This window comes from Tamandua tetradactyla, chromosome 1 (genome assembly GCF_023851605.1).
Source record: "Tamandua tetradactyla isolate mTamTet1 chromosome 1, mTamTet1.pri, whole genome shotgun sequence".
In the NCBI taxonomy this organism is placed as follows: Eukaryota; Metazoa; Chordata; class Mammalia; order Pilosa; family Myrmecophagidae; genus Tamandua; species Tamandua tetradactyla.
Window position 1 is genome coordinate 141,543,520 of NC_135327.1, and position 19,249 is coordinate 141,562,768.

The window sequence follows — 19,249 nt, forward strand, 5'->3', positions numbered from 1 at the left end:
TTATATTAATGCCTATTTGTCTCCATTCTTCTCCTTGGCTGATGTCATTCAATTCCCCACAGCCTCAACTACCACCTCTGTGCCAGTGACTTTCAAATGTTTTGGCTCTAACATCTTTTCAGAATCAGAGAACAATTTCTAACTAGATATCTACTAGATAATTCACTAGTAGGTACTGGAGCCTCAATTTCAACATAGCCAAACTTGAACACAAAAAACACCCCCTATAAACTTCCTTTTCCTGCATCCCAGCATTGGTTACTGATGTCACAATCTATAGCAGGTCAATGAAGTCAGAATGCATGAAGGCCTTCTAAATACCTTCCCATCTGGTGTGCCATACAGCCAAAGTCACCAAGGCCTGTCAATCCTAGCTCCAAAAAAATCAAATCTGTTCCTCTTCCACAAAACCAGGCCAGAAATGTATTTGAGTCTTCATGTGCAGGCTTGGACTATTGCACTAGCTCTATAATAATAGCAAACTACTCACTTGGCTCTCTAGTCCCTCCTCCTTATCAAGCAACTTTCTGAACTGCCAGGAGAATTACTTCTCTAAAAATAGTTTAGAAATTTTTGATGAATTCTTACCGCCTTAAGATAAAATCTGAATTCCTTCCTTAGCATGGAGTAAAAAAGAACACCACAAAGTTTTGTCTACAGTCTGTTTCAGGCCTAACTTACTACCACCCCTCACATATACTATTCTACCCTTCATTAACCTCCAAAGAGGTGTTACACATTCTTTTATTCTTCTGTGTCTTTGCATATCTTTTCTTTCTGTCCAGAATACCCTTTATCCCTCTCTGCCTCACAAACTGCCACTCATTCGTTTAAGACCAGCTCAAACTTTATCTTTTCTGTGAAATCTTGAATTTCTCCAGCAATGATAGTATCCAATGCATAATGCTATTCCATTCAGGGCTTTGTGATTAAACAGGTGCTTATTGTCACTTTATTGAACCATCTAAAAACACAGCTTATTAATTGAAAACTCTTGGGAAAATTGCTTATGTCTGACTTAAAAAGATTTGGATAGTAAATACCTTCCAGTCTTTGGGATCAAGTGTCTTCAGCATGGGAAACTCTTCTAACTGCAATTCTTCATCTTCTGACTCCTCTGATAACTCTTTCTTATCCTCCAATTCCTGAAAAGAGGCAGAAGCATTTCTGTTTCTCCTCTTAACAAAAGCTTCAAACCATCTTCCCACAGGTTCAACTTGACAGAGTGTAGAGGCTGTGATTGAAAGTGTTAAGAGAGGCTTCAATGTATGGCATGGAATAATCTGCATCAAGGCAATAAATTTTCTCAGAAAATAAGAGCAAAACAATGATGCCATCAGAATATAACTTTTTTAAAAATAATTTTTAAATCATCAACTAGGAAAATAATTGCAGAAATCCTGTTTGCATAAGGATTAGCAATAATCATTTCCTAATATTTACAGAGTGTTCAATCCTCTTTTTCCAGTTACCTGACACAATAAAAGATTGAGCAAATATCAACCATAAATCAACTTTTCTGGGACAAGAGAGAAAGTGGGTAAAAAGGGAGTAATGTTACACACTGCTTTACTTTTAAGACTATTAACTGCAATAAAGCAATGAATACTGATTAACTGTCCCTAAGATGTAGCCTCATGAAAAACATAAAATGTCCTAAAAACAACTCAAAACAAATTAATGCAGCTGCTGTTCTGTAATGGAACAAGCTCTGGATCTAAAACCAGAAACTCTCTGGGTTTTGGTTCAGCTGTGAAATTAGAGGCTATGTGTTCTCAAATGAGTCACAGATCTCTTCAACTGTAAAATGGGAATAATAATACCTATCTCCCAAGGTTCCTAGGATGACAGAATGAGAAACAATGAAATCACTGGAAAATTACAAACTGTTATATAAATTTGGAGGGGCAAATTGTTCCTGAGGGGCAAAGTACTGCACATCTGTATTTCAGCAATTCAAAAAAGGAACTTTGGGTCAGGGAAAAAAATTGAATATATATGCATTTTTATTTCATATTTCATAAGAGAGCAAAAAGGTTTTTTCTGTTTAGCAATGACTAACTCAGAAGGAAGTTTTCTCTCCTACCTGATGGCCACAATTTTCTAAAAACCACTGACTCATGTTTTAATTGATTGGGGAATTAAGATTTCCTACATCCCCACAGAGGAGAGAATTCCAACACTATGTTGGAGAAGGACTACCTGTGTAGTGAGGTTGTGGCTTTTAAGAATATTGCCATTCAAGACTTTTCCTCTAGTGACTTCCATAAGCACGTAAACTATGCGTGTCATGAAATACGTTCAAAACCACACAAAAGGCACGCGCCTATCTAAAAGACTATGGGAATTCACGTAAATCATCGAAACAGCAGACTCTTTAACACGTCTGCAATACTCCCGACGTATTAAAGATTCTCCTGTTTCGATGATTTACGTGAATTCCCGACTATTCTGAGTTATAAATCTAAGAATCTACAGCTACTGGACAGTTTCCTTGCAGTGACTGCCTTTAAGTCTGTCTACGAGGGTCCTACCAGCAGCACAGACGGGGGTCTATTAATACTGAGTATGAGGAACACTGTCTGAGTTCTGACACATAAAAAACAAAGCCGGTGCACACGCAGAGAGGAAGAAAGTGCTCAAAAGAGCTCCAGCAGCAAAGCTCTGCACGACCCCCGGCGCGTGGGGCGCTCGCTGCGGTGCAACCTCTTCGCTGTAGGTCAGGAAGAACCCTTTTGGAATATCGAGGGTAGCAACAACTCAGCCCAATGCATGAGTCAGCAGGCGGAGAGAAAGATACAGTAAGGGCAGAAAGAAGACGCCCCCACCCCCTTCCCAATCTGTGGGAGGATTATGTACAGCAGGGAACGAAAGACACTCATCGCGGCCCCACATGAATGGGAGCGAGTCTCCAGGATCAAAAGCTGCGAGATTTCGCGGTTGCCGAAGCAAGGGACTGAAGCAGGAGCGGCTGCCCCGGGACGGAGCCGGGGGGTGAGTGGGCACGTACCAGAGGTCAGAACGTGGGTGATGGCGGTGCGCTGGTCGTCCGCAACGCTTGGCAGGAGCAGCATGATGGCACCGAGGTCAGCCCCGCGGGTGCACCGGTTCGCGACCGGGGCGAGGGCGCTTAGCGTCCCTCCAGCTCTATTTCCAGATCCGAGCCTCGCGCCCAGGTTCTACGACGCCCAGGAACCGGCGCATGGAGACGGCCAATAACCACTTCCGGGATGGAACTCTCATGCTGCGGCAGCCAATCCCACCCCACACCACCGCCAGCGTGTGCGGCAGTCTCATTCCATCTCTGACTGAGATCCGGCTGGGAACAAAGGCTCACAAAAGAATAGTTCCTAGACCCATCAATTCCCTGATAAAAAGGATTAATGTCCTCATCCAGGTGCAGTAAGTAGGCCATAACTTTCTAAAGAAGTAACTTCTATATTATTTTTATTTTTAAGCTCCTCCTACTTTATATGTTAGGCTGAACCTAGCCATTGATTTTTCCAGTAGGCTGTATTTGCATAAATCAAGCATGAAAAGACTTGTTAACTAGCATTAACAGTGACTAGTACAGCAAACACATCCATATAGAATTCTATACCTATACTTGTGATGCATTTGTGTTTACATAAATAATAATAATAGCAGCTAACATTTGTTGTGCTATTCCTAACCACCTGCATCATCTCATTTAATCCTCATAACATTTGGAGAAGAAACTCCTTTCTAGTTCGATCTATTCCAAGGTACGCAATATTTTCACACTACTGTAATAAGTTGAAATTTTCTTTCAAGATACTCTCTATTACAAGACTTCAGTGTTTCATTCCTTAATTATAGGAAAATCAATTATACTCCTATTATCTTACTTCCATAACTGAGGTCAAAAGCAAGAACTAGCAAGGGGAAACCGGGGTGGGGTGCTAGATACTCAGTAGCAGTATCTAGAACAGGCTGAGATTATAGAAGACTTGATGTGCCACTCTTTGGCACACAGCACAAGAATTCAGCAAATTATTCTCTAGGGATTATATTTTTGCTATTAACTACATTGGTCTATCTGCTGTATGACAAATTTGTCACTTCAAGGTTGACGTTTAAAAAACAACTAATTATCTCCCTCAAAACCTTTCCTCGCCCCTTTCTCTGTTAATACAATTGCTGTTAAAACAGGTTGTAAGATATGAAGTAATTTGACTCCATTTTCTTAACGTTAGTAATTACTTTTTTCTCACACCTCCTCCATTCCATTCTCACCATCTCTTCAGTGCAGGTGATTCTTTTTCATTTCTAAACTCTACAATTGTCTCCTAACTGCTCTGGGCCTATCGTCATCTTCTCCCAGACTCTTTTTTTTCCTCTCAAAGTTTGCTCTTGTTCCTGATTCTGTTTCTGCAGATGGCACCAATCTTCTTTGAAAGCAGGTTCAAATTTCGAAACCATTTTACGTCCCTGGGCCAAGTCAACATCAAATTAATGAACTCCTGTTTACCTTCACTATATTTGTAGATCTAGCCACTACTTACTGCCTATCTAGTAAGCCATGTACTTTACACTGTTATCTGATGGCTCTATAATCCTGTGAGGTACAGGCTAAATCGAAGTTCAGAAATGTAAAGACGTTATCCAAGGCACCAATGAATGACTAATTCAGGATTTAAACTCAGGGACTGAGCCAGGGTTGGTCTTGGAATTTGTTGCTGTGGAAGTGGAAAATAACCTAGAAATGGTGAGAAACCACGGGGAGACTGACGTCTCCTTCTACAAAGGAACTTGCCCTGCTCCCCAAAACTGCAAGCTGGACAGTCGAGAGCGAAGCGCAGACGCGCTGTCCGCGCCCTTCTTCTGCGTCTTGAGACTGAGTAAAGGGACCCGCGGAGCTCGGCTGCACTTCCGGCGGGGAAGAGAGAGGGACGCACCACCGGAAGCGAGGAAGGTGCTGTGTAATCATTGGGGAGCTGAGGTACTTGGATCTCTTAAAATGCCGGATTACCTCGGTGCGGATCAGCGGAAAACCAAAGAGGATGAGAAGGACGACAAGCCCATTCGAGGTCAGTTGATAGAGGCAGGAGTTGGGTGCCCTGGCGGGACGAGGTTTGACTTCAGAGGGGAGGCTAGATTCCCGCTCTTCGCGCGGCGCTCTGGCCCTTTTGTGTCCCTGGTGATTAGCACAGGGCGACAGACTGATTTACTTGCCTGCCTTTCCTCATGCCATGCCCAGGTTTCACATTCATTTCTCTTTGATCGAAATTGTTATTCATTCTCAGCTCTTGGGTCTTGAAGATGTCACGCACATTGCTGGGTCTCGCAGGCCCGAAAAGTTTCCTTGCCTGGCAGCGTTTGGTCACCTGGTTTCTTTTTCCTGCCCAACCTCTCCAAGTGTGACAGCTCAGTGCCATCATTGTGTAGCCAGGATTCTGAGACATGATTTTTCTTTTTTAAAAATGTTAATATAGATTGTTAATACATTCACATGGTTCAAAATTCAAGACAGAAAAGAATTCGAAAAGTCTCCCATTCTTGGCCCTGGCCACCCACTTCTCCGCCGAGGCTACCAATGTTGCCACTTTGTGTATCTTTCTGGACATATTCTGTGTATGTCCAGAAGTCTACATATGTATTCCTTCTATTTTTTACACAAATGTAGCATCCTGGACATCTTCATCTTGCTATTTTTTAATTTTAATATATCTTAGAGATAATTACTTATTATCATACAGTCAGTGTTGTGTCTTTCACTGTTTCTCTCTGCATCTGTTTAGTGTCCCACTGTATGCATGTACAATAATGTATTTAGTTAGTCTTTATTGATGGACATTTAGATTCCTTCCAATCTGTGGGCATTATAAAGCAGTGAATAACCTTTTTCATATAACTTTTGCATACACAAGTATGAGTTGGAGGGTGAATTTTGAAAGTGGAGTTGTAATTTTGATAGGCATTGCTAAATTGCTTTCCATAGAGACTAAACCAGTTTACACTCCTACCCCCATGTATGAGATATGTACTCAATTTTTGGACATGATTTCTGCCCAGTAGCTCCTTTTGTAGTTTTATCTTTATAAATAGTTGTTTTCTCCTTTTATTCCTTATAGTCTATTTTTAAACATTCATATGATGTTTTTTCCTCTCCCTCCTCTTACTCTTCCATTCCTAAACAACTTCAAACCTCTAACACCCCCACCCCTCTCCCCCAAATAAGAATATTTCCTTTCTGTCTTCATCACATACTCTAGTCTTTCTTTTGGAAATATTTTAGGACAACCAAAACCTCAGAAGTATTCAAGTCACCTACTGGAAAACTTGGCCTCAGAGATTTAGCATTTGTTCTATGCATAGACAGTGTGTTTCTCTGGGTGTGTTATTATGTATATGTATTAATAAATTTATCCCTTGGATATAGTTATGACTAATACCTGTATATCATTTTACGTGTTTCTTCCTATCTTATTTTGATTTTTACAGCAACATTGTGATTAGTATATCTTATTTTTCAGATGATAGAGCTGAAGTCCAGAGAGATTAAATGATTTTTCCAAGGTTATCTATCAAATACGTGACTTTGCTAGTACTGGGCCTAGGCCATTTGTTTTTCAAATCTGCTGTTCTTTCTGCTCTTTATTCTTGTTGTGCCATTCTGAGAGTCTCTAGCAGTTGTGTTGATGGACCTTGATCACCTCATGCTGATCAAGGTCCATCTTCCCACCATCTCATGCTTCCCACCATCATCTTTGCTGCCTCTCAGCCATCTAAGGAGGTCATCACTATTAGATTATATTAAGTGAAACTGCTTTCACTTCTAAAATATCAGGGTTTCCGTTTTTCCTTCTATCACAATTTTTGCTCTTTAATCTTCATTACCACTAAATTTTATCATGACCTGTCTCTTGATCCATCTGATTAGTCAGTATTACCTCTAATCTGGTATCTCTTGCTTCCCTACCCAGACTGTTTTCTTTGAACAGTGCACTTATTAATTACTCCTCTGCTGAAAAAATTAAGAATCCACTCAGATATTCTCTTTGTCATGTTTGATTTTGAAATTTCAATCCTGCCTCAGTAGGAAGTGATGATAATTTTTATCAAGCCTAATTTTATGTCTGTGTTTTTGACCTTATCTCTTCCTCCTCTGGGACCTTGTTTTATCCATCTATTTGTTTTATCATGGGATTTTTTCCCCATTAGATTCTATAAGTATGCATTCACTGCCTAAAAGTGATGGGGTTAGACAGACCTAAGCTTGAATCTTAGCTTTGCTTCTTACTTACTGGTTCTGAGATATTGGTCAAGTCACTTAAATTCTGTGAAACTCAGTTTTTCTAATCTGTAATGTGAAAATAATTATATCCACTTCATAGGCTTGTACGTCTTAATAATATAATGTCAAGGCCTGCAGTCACCCTTATTACCTCATTCTGGACTTCATGGCCCACCTCTCTCATGCCCCAATCTATCATCTATCTAATTTCCTATTACTCCCTAACATGTATACACTGTATCAGCTAAGATGGTCTAACTACTGTTACCTAAGCATGTTTTTTCCTTCCTCTCCTCCTGCTTATTTTTTTTTTAAGTCTCTCCTCTGCTGTAAAAATAGTTTGTCTTTACAGATTAAAAAAAAAAGTTTTCATTTTAAAAAACATAAATAAATAAAAATATACACACACTCATACTAAAGAGAAAGTGAAAATCACTTGAAATTCTATCATCAAAAGATAACCATTCATTTATGTGAAATGATATTCATTTCATATAATTCAGGTCACTTTCCACATTTATTTTATTTTATTTAGTTTTTGCATGGGCAGGCATGGTGAATCGAACCTGGGTCTCCAGCATGGCAGGCGAGAACTCTGTTTGCTAAGCCACCGTGGCCCAACCTCCACATGTATTTTAAATAATTATTTTACAAAAAAAAAATATGCTTTTCTTAACCTACCTGTTTCACATAAGAGTATTTCTTGAATATCTTTCTATATCTGCAAGCACTGTTCTGTGTTATTTTCAATAGCTGCATTATGTCATTATATAAATGTGGTATAATTTATTTAACCAAGATCCTTGATGGATATATTTTATATGTATACAATTACAAATTATATATAAGATGTGTAATCATATATGTTTTGTACTTTTTCTTATCCTCTTTCTCCCAAATTAGGTATATGTTCCTTGAGATCAGGAATTCTTTGATGATTGAATTTGTATCACAACTTTGCTCAATTTTCGGCACTTAATAAATTTAAATTGAATGGGAAAAAGTTGATTAGCTTCAGTTTCTTTGTTTAAATAACATGTCATCTCTTCTTTTAGCTCTTGATGAGGGGGATATCGCTTTGCTGAAAACTTACGTAAGTCCTTTCAATGTCTACAAGAGGGAGATGTTTTATGTTGAAATAAAAATTATCATGTGATGTTGTCCCTCAGATAGTTACAGAGAATGTCTGGCAGTTTATACAATTTGCCACTGAAAGAAGTTACCTACTTAAAGTTTCTATCTAGAATAGGTTAGAGTAAGTATCTACTGTGACTAAACTTACTTATTATTTTTATACTATTTGTAATTAAACTGTGTTACTATATTGAAAGATATTTGAACTAATTTATACAAATGATTACTCTATTTAAAAATAGGCAACTGAATTAAATCTGAAATAGAAAATTTAAAGCATTTACATGGACATTTAGATTTGGATAATTTCAGATATGATTTTTCAATCATTACCTTGAATAATGGTGGTTTGTCTTTTTGGAGATGAGTGGGTATTAATTCAGGAATGCTTCTCAAAATTATATATTCCCTCTATTTTGACTTCACAAACTTTCAGTCAATAATAGCTATTAAGATTATATCCTTAAACTTTTTATCTGTAATTTAATAAATTGTTGATATCCTGATGTTCTGATTAAACTGATCTTTATTTCTTAGGGTCAGAGCACTTACTCTAGGCAGATCAAGCAGGTTGAAGATGATATTCAACAGCTTCTCAAGAAAATTAATGAGCTCACTGGTGTGTTTTTTTTTTTAATTTCCTTTACCTCTCCTTAAATATAATATGTTAATATGATCAAAAGTTTATATACAGGGCAGGCCACCGTGGCTAAGCAGGCAGAGTTCTCGCCTGCCATGCCTGAGATCTAAGTTTGATTCCCGGTGTGTGCCCATGTCCCCCCCCCCCCCCCAAAAAAAAGTTTATATACAAAATTTTTTTTTACTCTTTCATGAATTATAGATTATTTATTTATTTATTTATTTTGGCATGGGTAGGCTCTGGGAATCAAACTGAATTACAGATTTTTAAAATCAGTTTTATTCTTCCTATCTGTTAAAAAATTGGATCTCATTTCAGACCTACTGCCTTTTACAACTAGCTTTAATATTTATGCAGTTAGAAATCAACATCACAATCTCTAAGCAAGTAATATTTCTGATGGTCAAAACCCAGCTCAATATTTTCTTTCTTTTTCTTTTTTCTTTTTTTTTAACTTTATTTTTAAATTAGAGCAATAGTAGAAATTTTAGAAAAGCCATGCAGAAAGTACAGAGTTCCTATTTACTTCCCTTCCTCACATATATAGTTTTCCTTATTATTAACATTTTATATTAGTTTGGTACCTTTGTTCCAATTGATATAAAAATTTTTTACTGAATAAAAATTTGATTTGTAAAGCTTGAAGTAATTGGACTGTTACCTGGTAGTTGGAAACTTTTCTTTTTGGGACTTGAGTGGTGAAGCTTCCAGTATTTAACCTGCATAAAAACGTTAAGTTTGGAATTGAAGTTTCATCTTGACAATTACTTTAGGACAGTGATTTTCAACCAACTATGATTTTGCTGCTAAGGGTACTTTGACAATATCTGATGACATTTTTGATTGCCATGGCTTGGAGTACCACTAGCATCTAGTGGTTAGAAGTTGGGGATACTGCTGAACATCCTTTAAGGCACAACACAATCCTCCACAAAAAAGGATTACCTAGTCCAAATATCAGTAGTGTTGAGGCTGAGAAACTGTTAGGCTGATGCATTACATTTCAATGAATTGTGTAATTTTTATCTATGTAGGTATTAAAGAATCTGACACTGGCCTGGCCCCACCAGCCCTCTGGGATTTGGCTGCAGATAAGCAAACACTCCAAAGTGAACAACCTTTACAGGTGGCAAGGTATTCACAGTACTCTGCGAACAATTATTATTTATCTTTTTAGGGTTTCAGGGATAAAACAATAGTTTACAAAGAATTTTCACTCTAAATTCCAAGTAAATAAAACTTTCTATAAAAGTTCTTGAGGTTAACATTTTATACATTAAAAATTTACTCAAGATGAAGACATAATCACGTAAAAGATTCAAATGATACATAAAGATATAGGGTCTCCTTCTCAACGTTGAACTTCTATTGCTCTTTACTCAGATATAACTACTGCTGATAATTTGGTCCTCCTAATCCTCTTTCTGTATAGGTTCATGTATATATACCTGCATGCAAAGAAACATTTCCTGAGATCTTTTTTATTACATAATTACATGTTTCATAAATCTTTCCCATGTTTTTAATGTGGGTTTGCTTCTTTTTTTAACAGTTACATAATATTCCATAGTATGCATGTAGATGCTAGGCCTTTTGCAGTTTCTGTCATACCCAGTGTTACAGTGAATATTCATGTTAAATATTTATCTTTATATGTACACATATTTCTGAATGATAGTTTACTGGAAGTGAGGGACAAACTAGTGAAATAAAAACTGATACCCTCATTTGTAAAATGTTCTAAAAATTTCAGCCATTTTTCTTAAATAACACTCCTTGGATTGCTACAAGCTTTTTGTTAATTCCTAGAGTTCTGAAAATGTTGAATTTTGACTGCTTTTGGCATTGGTTTAGTTGTTTTTATGGAGGAGTAGTTTATAGTATGATGTACACAATATTACAAATTTACCTTTACCACTTCACACAAAACATGCATATATTTGAGTTAAAAGTAGCAACAGCAGTAAAAATGGATTTGAAGTTTAAATTCAGGGAACAATGAAAACATACTTATTAATTAGTGACGTAAGACACGATGACTTTCTTCTTACATGAAAAGAAGGAGAGCAACCTAAAATAAGAGAAATGTCACTAAATATAAAGGAATAATTATGAAAATCAATTAGAGAACTTCTTAGGGTGAAATATTTAGCTTAAATTTTTCCAGGGGAATATGTCTCTTGAAAATTGTGGCTTGGTCAAAATTGCATGGACCCTTGGGTTGAGCACATTTTATAGAAAGGGATCTTTAACAGTGCCCAGTTTCTTCACTTATAGTTTACACTTGTTCATTATTATACTGCACACTGAGAAGAGCATCTAGTTACTTGAATTCATTATCAGGGTTTAGATTCCTTACTCTGATCAAGCCTTTTGTTGTGTTAGATGTACAAAGATAATCAATGCTGATTCAGAGGACCCAAAGTACATTATTAATGTGAAGCAGTTTGCCAAGTTTGTAGTGGATCTAAGTGATCAGGTGGCACCTACTGACATCGAAGAAGGAATGAGAGTTGGGTAAGATTTCTATTTATAATGAATACTCTTCTTCATTAAAGATACCATGTCATATTCACATCCTTATCTTTGTTTTGAATGAGTGAACGAAATATCAAGAGATACTCTAGTAGTGTGTTATAGTTGAACAAGGAAAGATGCCTTTCCTTGGCATCTTCTTCCTAAATTACCCTTGGCCTACTTCCCCTCAACTATTGGTTGTTTTTTTTTTTTTTTTATGATTAGCTTCATATGTCATAATCCAAATAAATGCAGAATTTGAGAGTTAAGTTTATCAGTCCTTTTAAGGTAACAGTATGTACCTGGAGGAAGCACTTATTTGGAATCAGGCCTGCCTGACTTTAAATCCTGGCATTATTTCATTTTGTAGTTCCCCTTGCCTTTGGGCATGTTATTTAACCTTTCTGATCTCTTTGAGTCAGTTTTTTAAATCTATAAAACGGGTACAGTAGTTACTTCCTAGGATGGTGTTAGAATTACGTGAGTTAATGTTTATCAAGTATGTAATAATTCACTCAATAGTTTTTCTCCCTATCCCTAGAGTCTAGGATTTTGTTACTATTGCGTGGTTTGTCACTTCAGGTTGGTGTTTTAGTGTATTGAGTTTTAATGCTGTCTTTGAATCTCTTTGTACAGTCTTAGGGACTCTACCTGTCTTTTTCTCTTGTTTAAAGTGTGGTTTTTGAGGATAAAAGAGCAAATATAAAAGCACTTTGAGACTTTAAAGAATGTGTTAGTAAGTGTCTTTTTACCTTCGTTTCTTAGTGTGGACAGAAATAAGTATCAAATTCACATTCCACTGCCTCCTAAGATTGACCCAACAGTTACCATGATGCAGGTAAGAAACTATGGTGGGGAAAAGGAATGGCATGACTTTGTTATATAATTGTATCTATTTCAAGTAATTTTTGAAACCTTTTAACTAATAAACTGTTAATATGGATTTTTGTTTATCAAAGAGTTGTTGAAAAAATTTTTAAATGTTTTTTCAGATGAAAAATGTTTATCAGTGTTAACTAGTTTATTCCTCACTATTGTCATAACAAAATGAATTAAGTAGTTCTAGAACCTGAAATGTTTTTTATTTTTATAATTTATTTTTATTACAATTTCTACTTTGATAAGTCTTTTTTTTGTTTGTTTGTTTTTTAGGATATTGGGTTTACTTTACTGGATAGATCAGTTAGACCTAGTATTCAGAAACCCATGAATGTATAATATGCATTTTCATCCTTCTCTTAGGTGGAAGAAAAACCTGATGTCACGTATAGTGATGTTGGTGGTTGTAAGGAACAGATTGAGAAGCTGCGAGAAGTAGTTGAAACCCCATTACTTCATGTATGGTCAAATCTGATGTGTTTTAAGTTTTATATAAAGCTGTCACAGTCTTTGTGTTGAGCACTGAAATTACTTATATAATTGATGGCTGTTTGAATGTAAAATTTTCCTTTTTACATTTAATGAATGTTTTTGAGGAGATAGAAGGAAGAGTAATAGAAGTATTGAGAACGGTAAGCTCCAGAAGAGAGCACGTAAAAGGATTGTGTTTAAAAAAAAAAGGATCTGCTATTTGGAGTTACAAAATAAGTAAAGGTATAGCCTTTGTGAATATGTTTAATTTGTTACAGGTTATTGTGGATGAAACCATGTGTTCCAATGAAATCAAGAAGAAATGGGCTTAAATTATATCAGGTTAAGCTTGGGAAGATAATAAAAAGTAGGATGTTTAATAATAGCCCTTTTATTCTTTAAACACTATAATTTTTTTCTAATAAGCTAAAAAGTTTTATAAAAGACTGATTAGTAGAAACTTTAAAAGCTGTACAACATCATGCATTGATATGAGTCTGGTTTAGATCTTCTATATTAGAATGATTAAAATTTCTTATTTAGATTAAGTATATAAATTATAGACCTAATAATTTTTACTTAAATATATTAATGTGGAAGTAGTCTTATTTTATTATACACAGAAGTGATAGTGTAAAAATTGTGTCTCCATCACAGCCAGAAAGGTTTGTTAACCTCGGCATTGAGCCTCCCAAGGGTGTGCTGCTCTTTGGTCCACCAGGTACAGGCAAGACACTCTGTGCTCGGGCAGTTGCTAATAGGACTGATGCTTGCTTCATTCGCGTTATTGGATCTGAACTTGTTCAGAAATACGTTGGTGAGGTAAATTTATCATAATCAAATAATATGTAGTTCTGTAAAACATTTGTAAGCATGAATGAAATTAAAATGGCAATTCTACATTGAGGGATTGAGACCCGAAGCTTCTTTAGTGATTGATTGTAATTGGTACTTTAGAAGCCCAGAAGTCATCAGCCTTCCCTTGTGGTCATTTGGAAATAGGTATGTACTTAGAATTTTTTATCAATATGCTCCTCATTCAGAAGGATGACATCTTCTACAGATCTGGTTTATATTTGTATACCTCTGAAATGCCCAAGAAATAAATTCAAAAGTTACTTTCATTTCAGAGCAGATTTTTATATTCTAATGAGAAAGACAGAAAACAGATTATGTGGATGTGTGTATGTGTATACACACACATACACTTATATATATATATATATTTTTTTTTTCCCCCATTAGGGAATAAATCTAGAGCTGTATATATTGTATCTGAAACTTATTAATGATCAGTATTCTTAAAATAGGACTTGGAAAAGGAACTGCATGAGTTCAGATATATTTCTTTTCCTAATCAAAACTTACAAGTCCAACTCATTAATTAGGAATTCCAGATGATAGACCATATGCTTTTTTTATTTATTTTTATTTTTATTTTTTTACCTGGGCAGGCACCAGGAAAAAACCCGGGTCCTCTGGCATGGCAGGCAAGCATTCTTGCCTGCTGAGACACCATGGCCCGCCCAGACCATATGCTTTTATTTCCTCGAGTTTTACTGATTAGAACGGTGCCTTTATTTTATTAGACCTCTTCTAGGCTTAAAATTATTGACTCTTTAATAGTTACAGAAAGATGAAAATTGCTTAATACTGTTCTGAGGAATACTTAATGATGGGGATGGTAGCACAATTATCATGAATGTAATTAATGATGCTATTAATTATATATTTATATATTTGAATGTGGTTAAAAGGGAAATTTTAGGTTGTATGTTATTAGAATAAAAATTGAATCCATGGAACTATACAACACAGTGAACACTATGTTAAACAATGGGCTATAGTTAATAGTACAGTTATTAAAGTGTGCTTTCATTAGTTGTAACAAATGGATCACACCAATGCAAGATGTTACTATTAGGGTAGTATATGGGAATCCTGTATTTTATGAATGATTTTTCTGTAAACTTACAAGTTCTCTAATTAAAAAAATTAATCTGATGGGGGGTAGCACACTTCAGTCTTTTTGAAAAAGTTAAGGTTATAATGGTAGAGCATGCTGTTAGAAATATCAAAAAATTTTGAAGTTTAACTTTTTATTGCATTTTAAAAGATTTTAAAACCATCTCTGATTAACAAATCATTTTTCTCGTTAGGGAGCTCGAATGGTTCGGGAACTCTTTGAAATGGCCAGAACCAAAAAAGCCTGCCTTATATTCTTTGATGAAATTGATGCTATTGGAGGTATGAACAAAATTTTAGAGAACTTTGGGGGTTGGGTGTCATGTAATCTTGATATGTTCAGCTTGTATGCAATTTTAATTCCAACCCTTTGCAGCCACAGATAAGAAATGGCAAAACCATAAAAGAAAAAAGATATTATGTAGTATTGCTGTTTCTCTAAGACTTTATGTTTGTACTCATTTCATTCAAAAGATATATTTTAACATTTTAACAACTCCTAAATTGGGATTCATCTTCAATTAATGCGATAAAGAACACACTGGGGCATAATTTAATTGCATTGGTTTAGTGTACATAATATTGTTGGCTTCTTAGAATTGATGAAATTGATCTAAGTAAGATATTTTAACTGACATCTGAACCTTGGTTTGCACATCTTGAAAGGGAATAATACAATTCCTGCTTTATTTCATTAGTTTTTGAGAGGTTCTCAACTAATCAATGTGATAGACTATAAAAACTCTAAACTGTCCTATGGGCATTGGCTATTGCTATAGACCATACTATAGTAATAATCCTTAATAGCTGGAGAAGTGTCATATATATATACTGTAAAAGCTGATTAAGGATTATTACTATAAAAGTAATAATAGTAATTTTACTATTAGTAAAATAAAAGTACTTTTACTGTTATTACTATTATTGTCTACATATTTAATTGCCTATATTTATTTAATGAAGTTAATGTAAAAAATGACTTTAATACTGTTTAGGGATTATGGTTAGCTTATATAAAGTCTTCATTTTAAATTTTCTTAATTTAAGTGTTTTTTGAAAGTTTAAATGTTTTGTGATGTAAACAATAAAGAATTACAACAGTATGTCCTTATTTTAAAATAAAAAAGCATAAATTTTTTCAATTTAATTTAATTTTAAATAAAATTTAAATATAATTTAATTATAAATAAAATTTAAATATAATTTAATTATAAATTATAATTTAAATTATATTTTACTTTTTAATTTTGTTCTGATTGAAATGCAAGACTGACATGAGACTTGAGTACTCTAGTATATTCAAATGTGGTGGTAATAAGCTGTATTTTGGATTTAGTATATTTTAAGAGAGATTTATATATTATATGACAGTTTTCTATATCCAAACACCATTATAGTGCTAGAGTTTGCAAATTACTCCTGTTGACTAATCTATGCATATACTGTATTAAACAGAAGTGATTTGTAAAACAAAATTCCTTAATGCAGATTTAAAAATACACTTTAAAGGAGGCTATGTTAAATAAGTTTCTGAGGAATCCTTTTTAAAGGAAAGATTCATTTTCTAATTTGTTTTTGTGAAACAGGTTTTTCTTATAGATTTGCCTAAAAGTGATATGTATACTTGCACTGGAGTACATGATTTGAGATTAACAGTATTTTCAGATTATGCTTCTTGTTACTATAAGTGAACCTGGAGAGCTTATCTTTCCATTTTTGTTCTCAGGCGCTCGTTTTGATGATGGTGCTGGAGGTGACAATGAAGTGCAGAGAACGATGTTGGAACTGATCAATCAGTTGGATGGCTTTGATCCTAGAGGCAATATTAAAGTGCTGATGGCCACCAACAGACCCGATACTTTGGATCCAGCACTGATGAGGCCAGGGAGACTGGATAGAAAGATTGAATTCAGCTTGCCTGATTTAGAGGTAAGAAAACTGTTTCATTTTAGAAAAGTGATTCTTGAAATTTTTTCTTCTTGTGATGTTTTTCTATTTTAATATCTGTGAATTCCCTTATTTTTAGGGCCGGACTCACATCTTTAAGATTCATGCTCGTTCAATGAGTGTTGAAAGAGATATCAGATTTGAATTGTTAGCCCGACTGTGTCCAAATAGCACTGGTAAGTGGAAAAGTCTTGCTTATCTGTGCTGGTATTTTGGTTCAGGATGTTTTGATTAAGGCTTATTTTCTTTTTGTTTGAAAGGTGCTGAAATAAGAAGCGTCTGTACAGAAGCTGGTATGTTTGCAATTAGAGCTCGGCGAAAAATTGCTACTGAGAAGGATTTCTTGGAAGCTGTAAATAAGGTTATTAAATCCTATGCCAAATTTAGTGCTACTCCCCGCTACATGACATACAACTGAGTACTGAAGGCTTTCAAATGAAAATACTACTTTTTAATCAGATTCCAAATCTAGTGTACACTTTACACTTGTTAACTACCATTTCACATAAAAATAAATGGTTTCGAAATGTTATTTTTTTTCAGATTTCTTTATTTTACAGTGAAAAGTAAGATATAAAGTCAGTAGGCAGAAAAAGTTATTACAATATGTGTTGACTCTTGATCTACTACCATTTATGGGGTGTCATATCATATAAAATCCTTGCTTATTTCACATATGTTCTAGGTATATGCTAGTTGCTGTACCTAGTATCTCATTGTATTTCCCATCTGCTCAGTGAGGTGGGTCTAATGGATCTTGATGTAATGGATGCAAAAATTTTCTTCTTAATTTACTCAGTGGTAGAGCTGGGGTTCAGGTCCAAATTTGTCAGCTCCATCACCTAAGCTTGCAACCCTTATACTTTTCTGCCCTTCATCAAAACAGCCCATATAGGCAAATGACCACATGTGGTAGTGTGATGGTTTTTTCTTACCACATTCAATAATAAAGCTTTGGCCAGACTTTTTTTATAGTGGAAGAAGAATCTGATGTAATGCTTTGTTTTGCTATTTAACTTTTAAATTAATCAAAAAGAATTGGGGATTCCAATGAACAGCAAAATGGTACAGATAAAACAGAAGGAAAGATGCGTATACATAATAATCTAATTTAGAATATCCAAAATTGAATTCATACAGAGATTCCTTATTTTCATTTAAGATTAATGGCTTGACATGTTGGTAAAGCTCTTGGTAGACTTACAGTTTACAGTGAGATATTTCTAAAATAAAGGTAGTTGAATCCTCAACATATCAGTTTAAAATGATTTCTGGGCAACCACCTCCAAACTCACTCTTCTACTATGTCCACCCCATGTCCCCATACCAATATCTAAGCACAGTAACATTTTTATTACAGTTTAATAATCATAAAATAATCCAAAATAGCAAGAGCTATTGAGTTGGATGAGTTAATTCATAAAAGAAAAAGTTGACAATACAGAAAATGCTGTAAATGCTGCATTAAATGTTATCAAGCCAAAAAATTAAAATCCTTCATTCCTGAAATCCACCCAACATTTTTCTTTCTTGATATTTCATTTATGTAAAATTGATCAGAAAAATTTTGTTTTTCTTTTTATTAATCTTGCCCTATTCTTTCTTGTGGGTATAAAATAGAATGAACCATTTCTAGGTTACACTTATAATAAATATAGTTAAACGAATGACACTTTATTTTTCTATAATGTTTGATTTAAAAATGTAAACATTTAGAACATGCTCTTTGAAATCATTCCATTTTCCCATATAGCCATATACTGCCATCATCTACACCAATTTGTAACAGCTCATTGGATATTTGAGCTAGTTCAGGCCTAGGATGGTACAGGTTCTGAATAATGTTGACATTTCAGTTATATGATAAAAATCCAACTGGCCACACATCAAATATACAATGAATGAAGTATTTAAAAAATTTGGGTGTTTCTGCCCAAGTATGTTTATGCAGGATGCATCAACACTATAGAGTATCTTTATCTGTTTAAAAAGATAAAATACAATTCACTGTAACTTCCTCTACCTAAAATATATATGAGGGTGCTAATAAAGTATGAAGAGTTTGATTTTAGAAAAATATACTGTAGAGTTCCTTTAAAAAACATTTTTAACATTTAAAAATGTAATCGAATTTATAAAGTTCCATTTCCATGAAGCTTATCAGATTCATCGGTTATATAAAATGAAATGCCATATACCAGTACAATAAAAAGCCTGGTGAACCTTTTCTGAAAGGCAAGGTGGATTTTTGAGATACCTGAATTTATTCAAATCTGAGTCTGTAAGCAGATTACTGTTTACAGTGCTAGCTTTAGTACCACTCAAACCATGTTATCAAGAATCTAAACAGACTGAATCTTCCTAAGAACAATCCTGAAAGAGACACTAAAAAAGAAGGACCAACAGAATTTTTATGCTCACACTTACAGGATTACACC

General features: G+C 34.9%; 2 protein-coding genes across 3 annotated transcripts in view; one reads left to right on the forward strand and one right to left on the reverse strand.

Moving 5' to 3' along the window:
• The window catches only part of DNAJC2 (DnaJ heat shock protein family (Hsp40) member C2), a 29,010-nt gene extending 25,734 nt beyond the window's left edge, over nt 1-3,276 (reverse strand). The window contains exons 1-2 of one of the 2 annotated variants that reach the window (XM_077158131.1): nt 3,011-3,276; nt 1,044-1,145 (exon numbers count right to left, since the gene is read on the reverse strand). In XM_077158131.1, the coding sequence (XP_077014246.1) occupies nt 1,044-1,076 (33 nt within the window). In that variant the 5' untranslated portion in view covers nt 1,077-1,145; nt 3,011-3,276. Of the gene's footprint in view, nt 1-1,043; nt 1,235-3,010 lie in introns of both variants that reach the window. The other variant, XM_077158056.1, reaches the window with a different exon arrangement.
• A 1,628-nt stretch (nt 3,277-4,904) lies between these two features.
• Nucleotides 4,905-17,343, forward strand: PSMC2 (proteasome 26S subunit, ATPase 2). Its single transcript, XM_077158344.1, has 12 exons — nt 4,905-5,051; nt 8,314-8,351; nt 8,930-9,011; nt 10,067-10,166; nt 11,418-11,549; nt 12,315-12,387; nt 12,792-12,887; nt 13,557-13,721; nt 15,059-15,146; nt 16,591-16,793; nt 16,891-16,987; nt 17,072-17,343. The coding sequence occupies exons 1-12, from the start codon at nt 4,982-4,984 to the stop codon at nt 17,227-17,229; spliced, it is 1,302 nt and encodes a 433-aa protein (XP_077014459.1). The 5' UTR covers nt 4,905-4,981; the 3' UTR covers nt 17,230-17,343.
• The last annotated feature ends 1,906 nt before the right edge of the window (nt 17,344-19,249 follow it).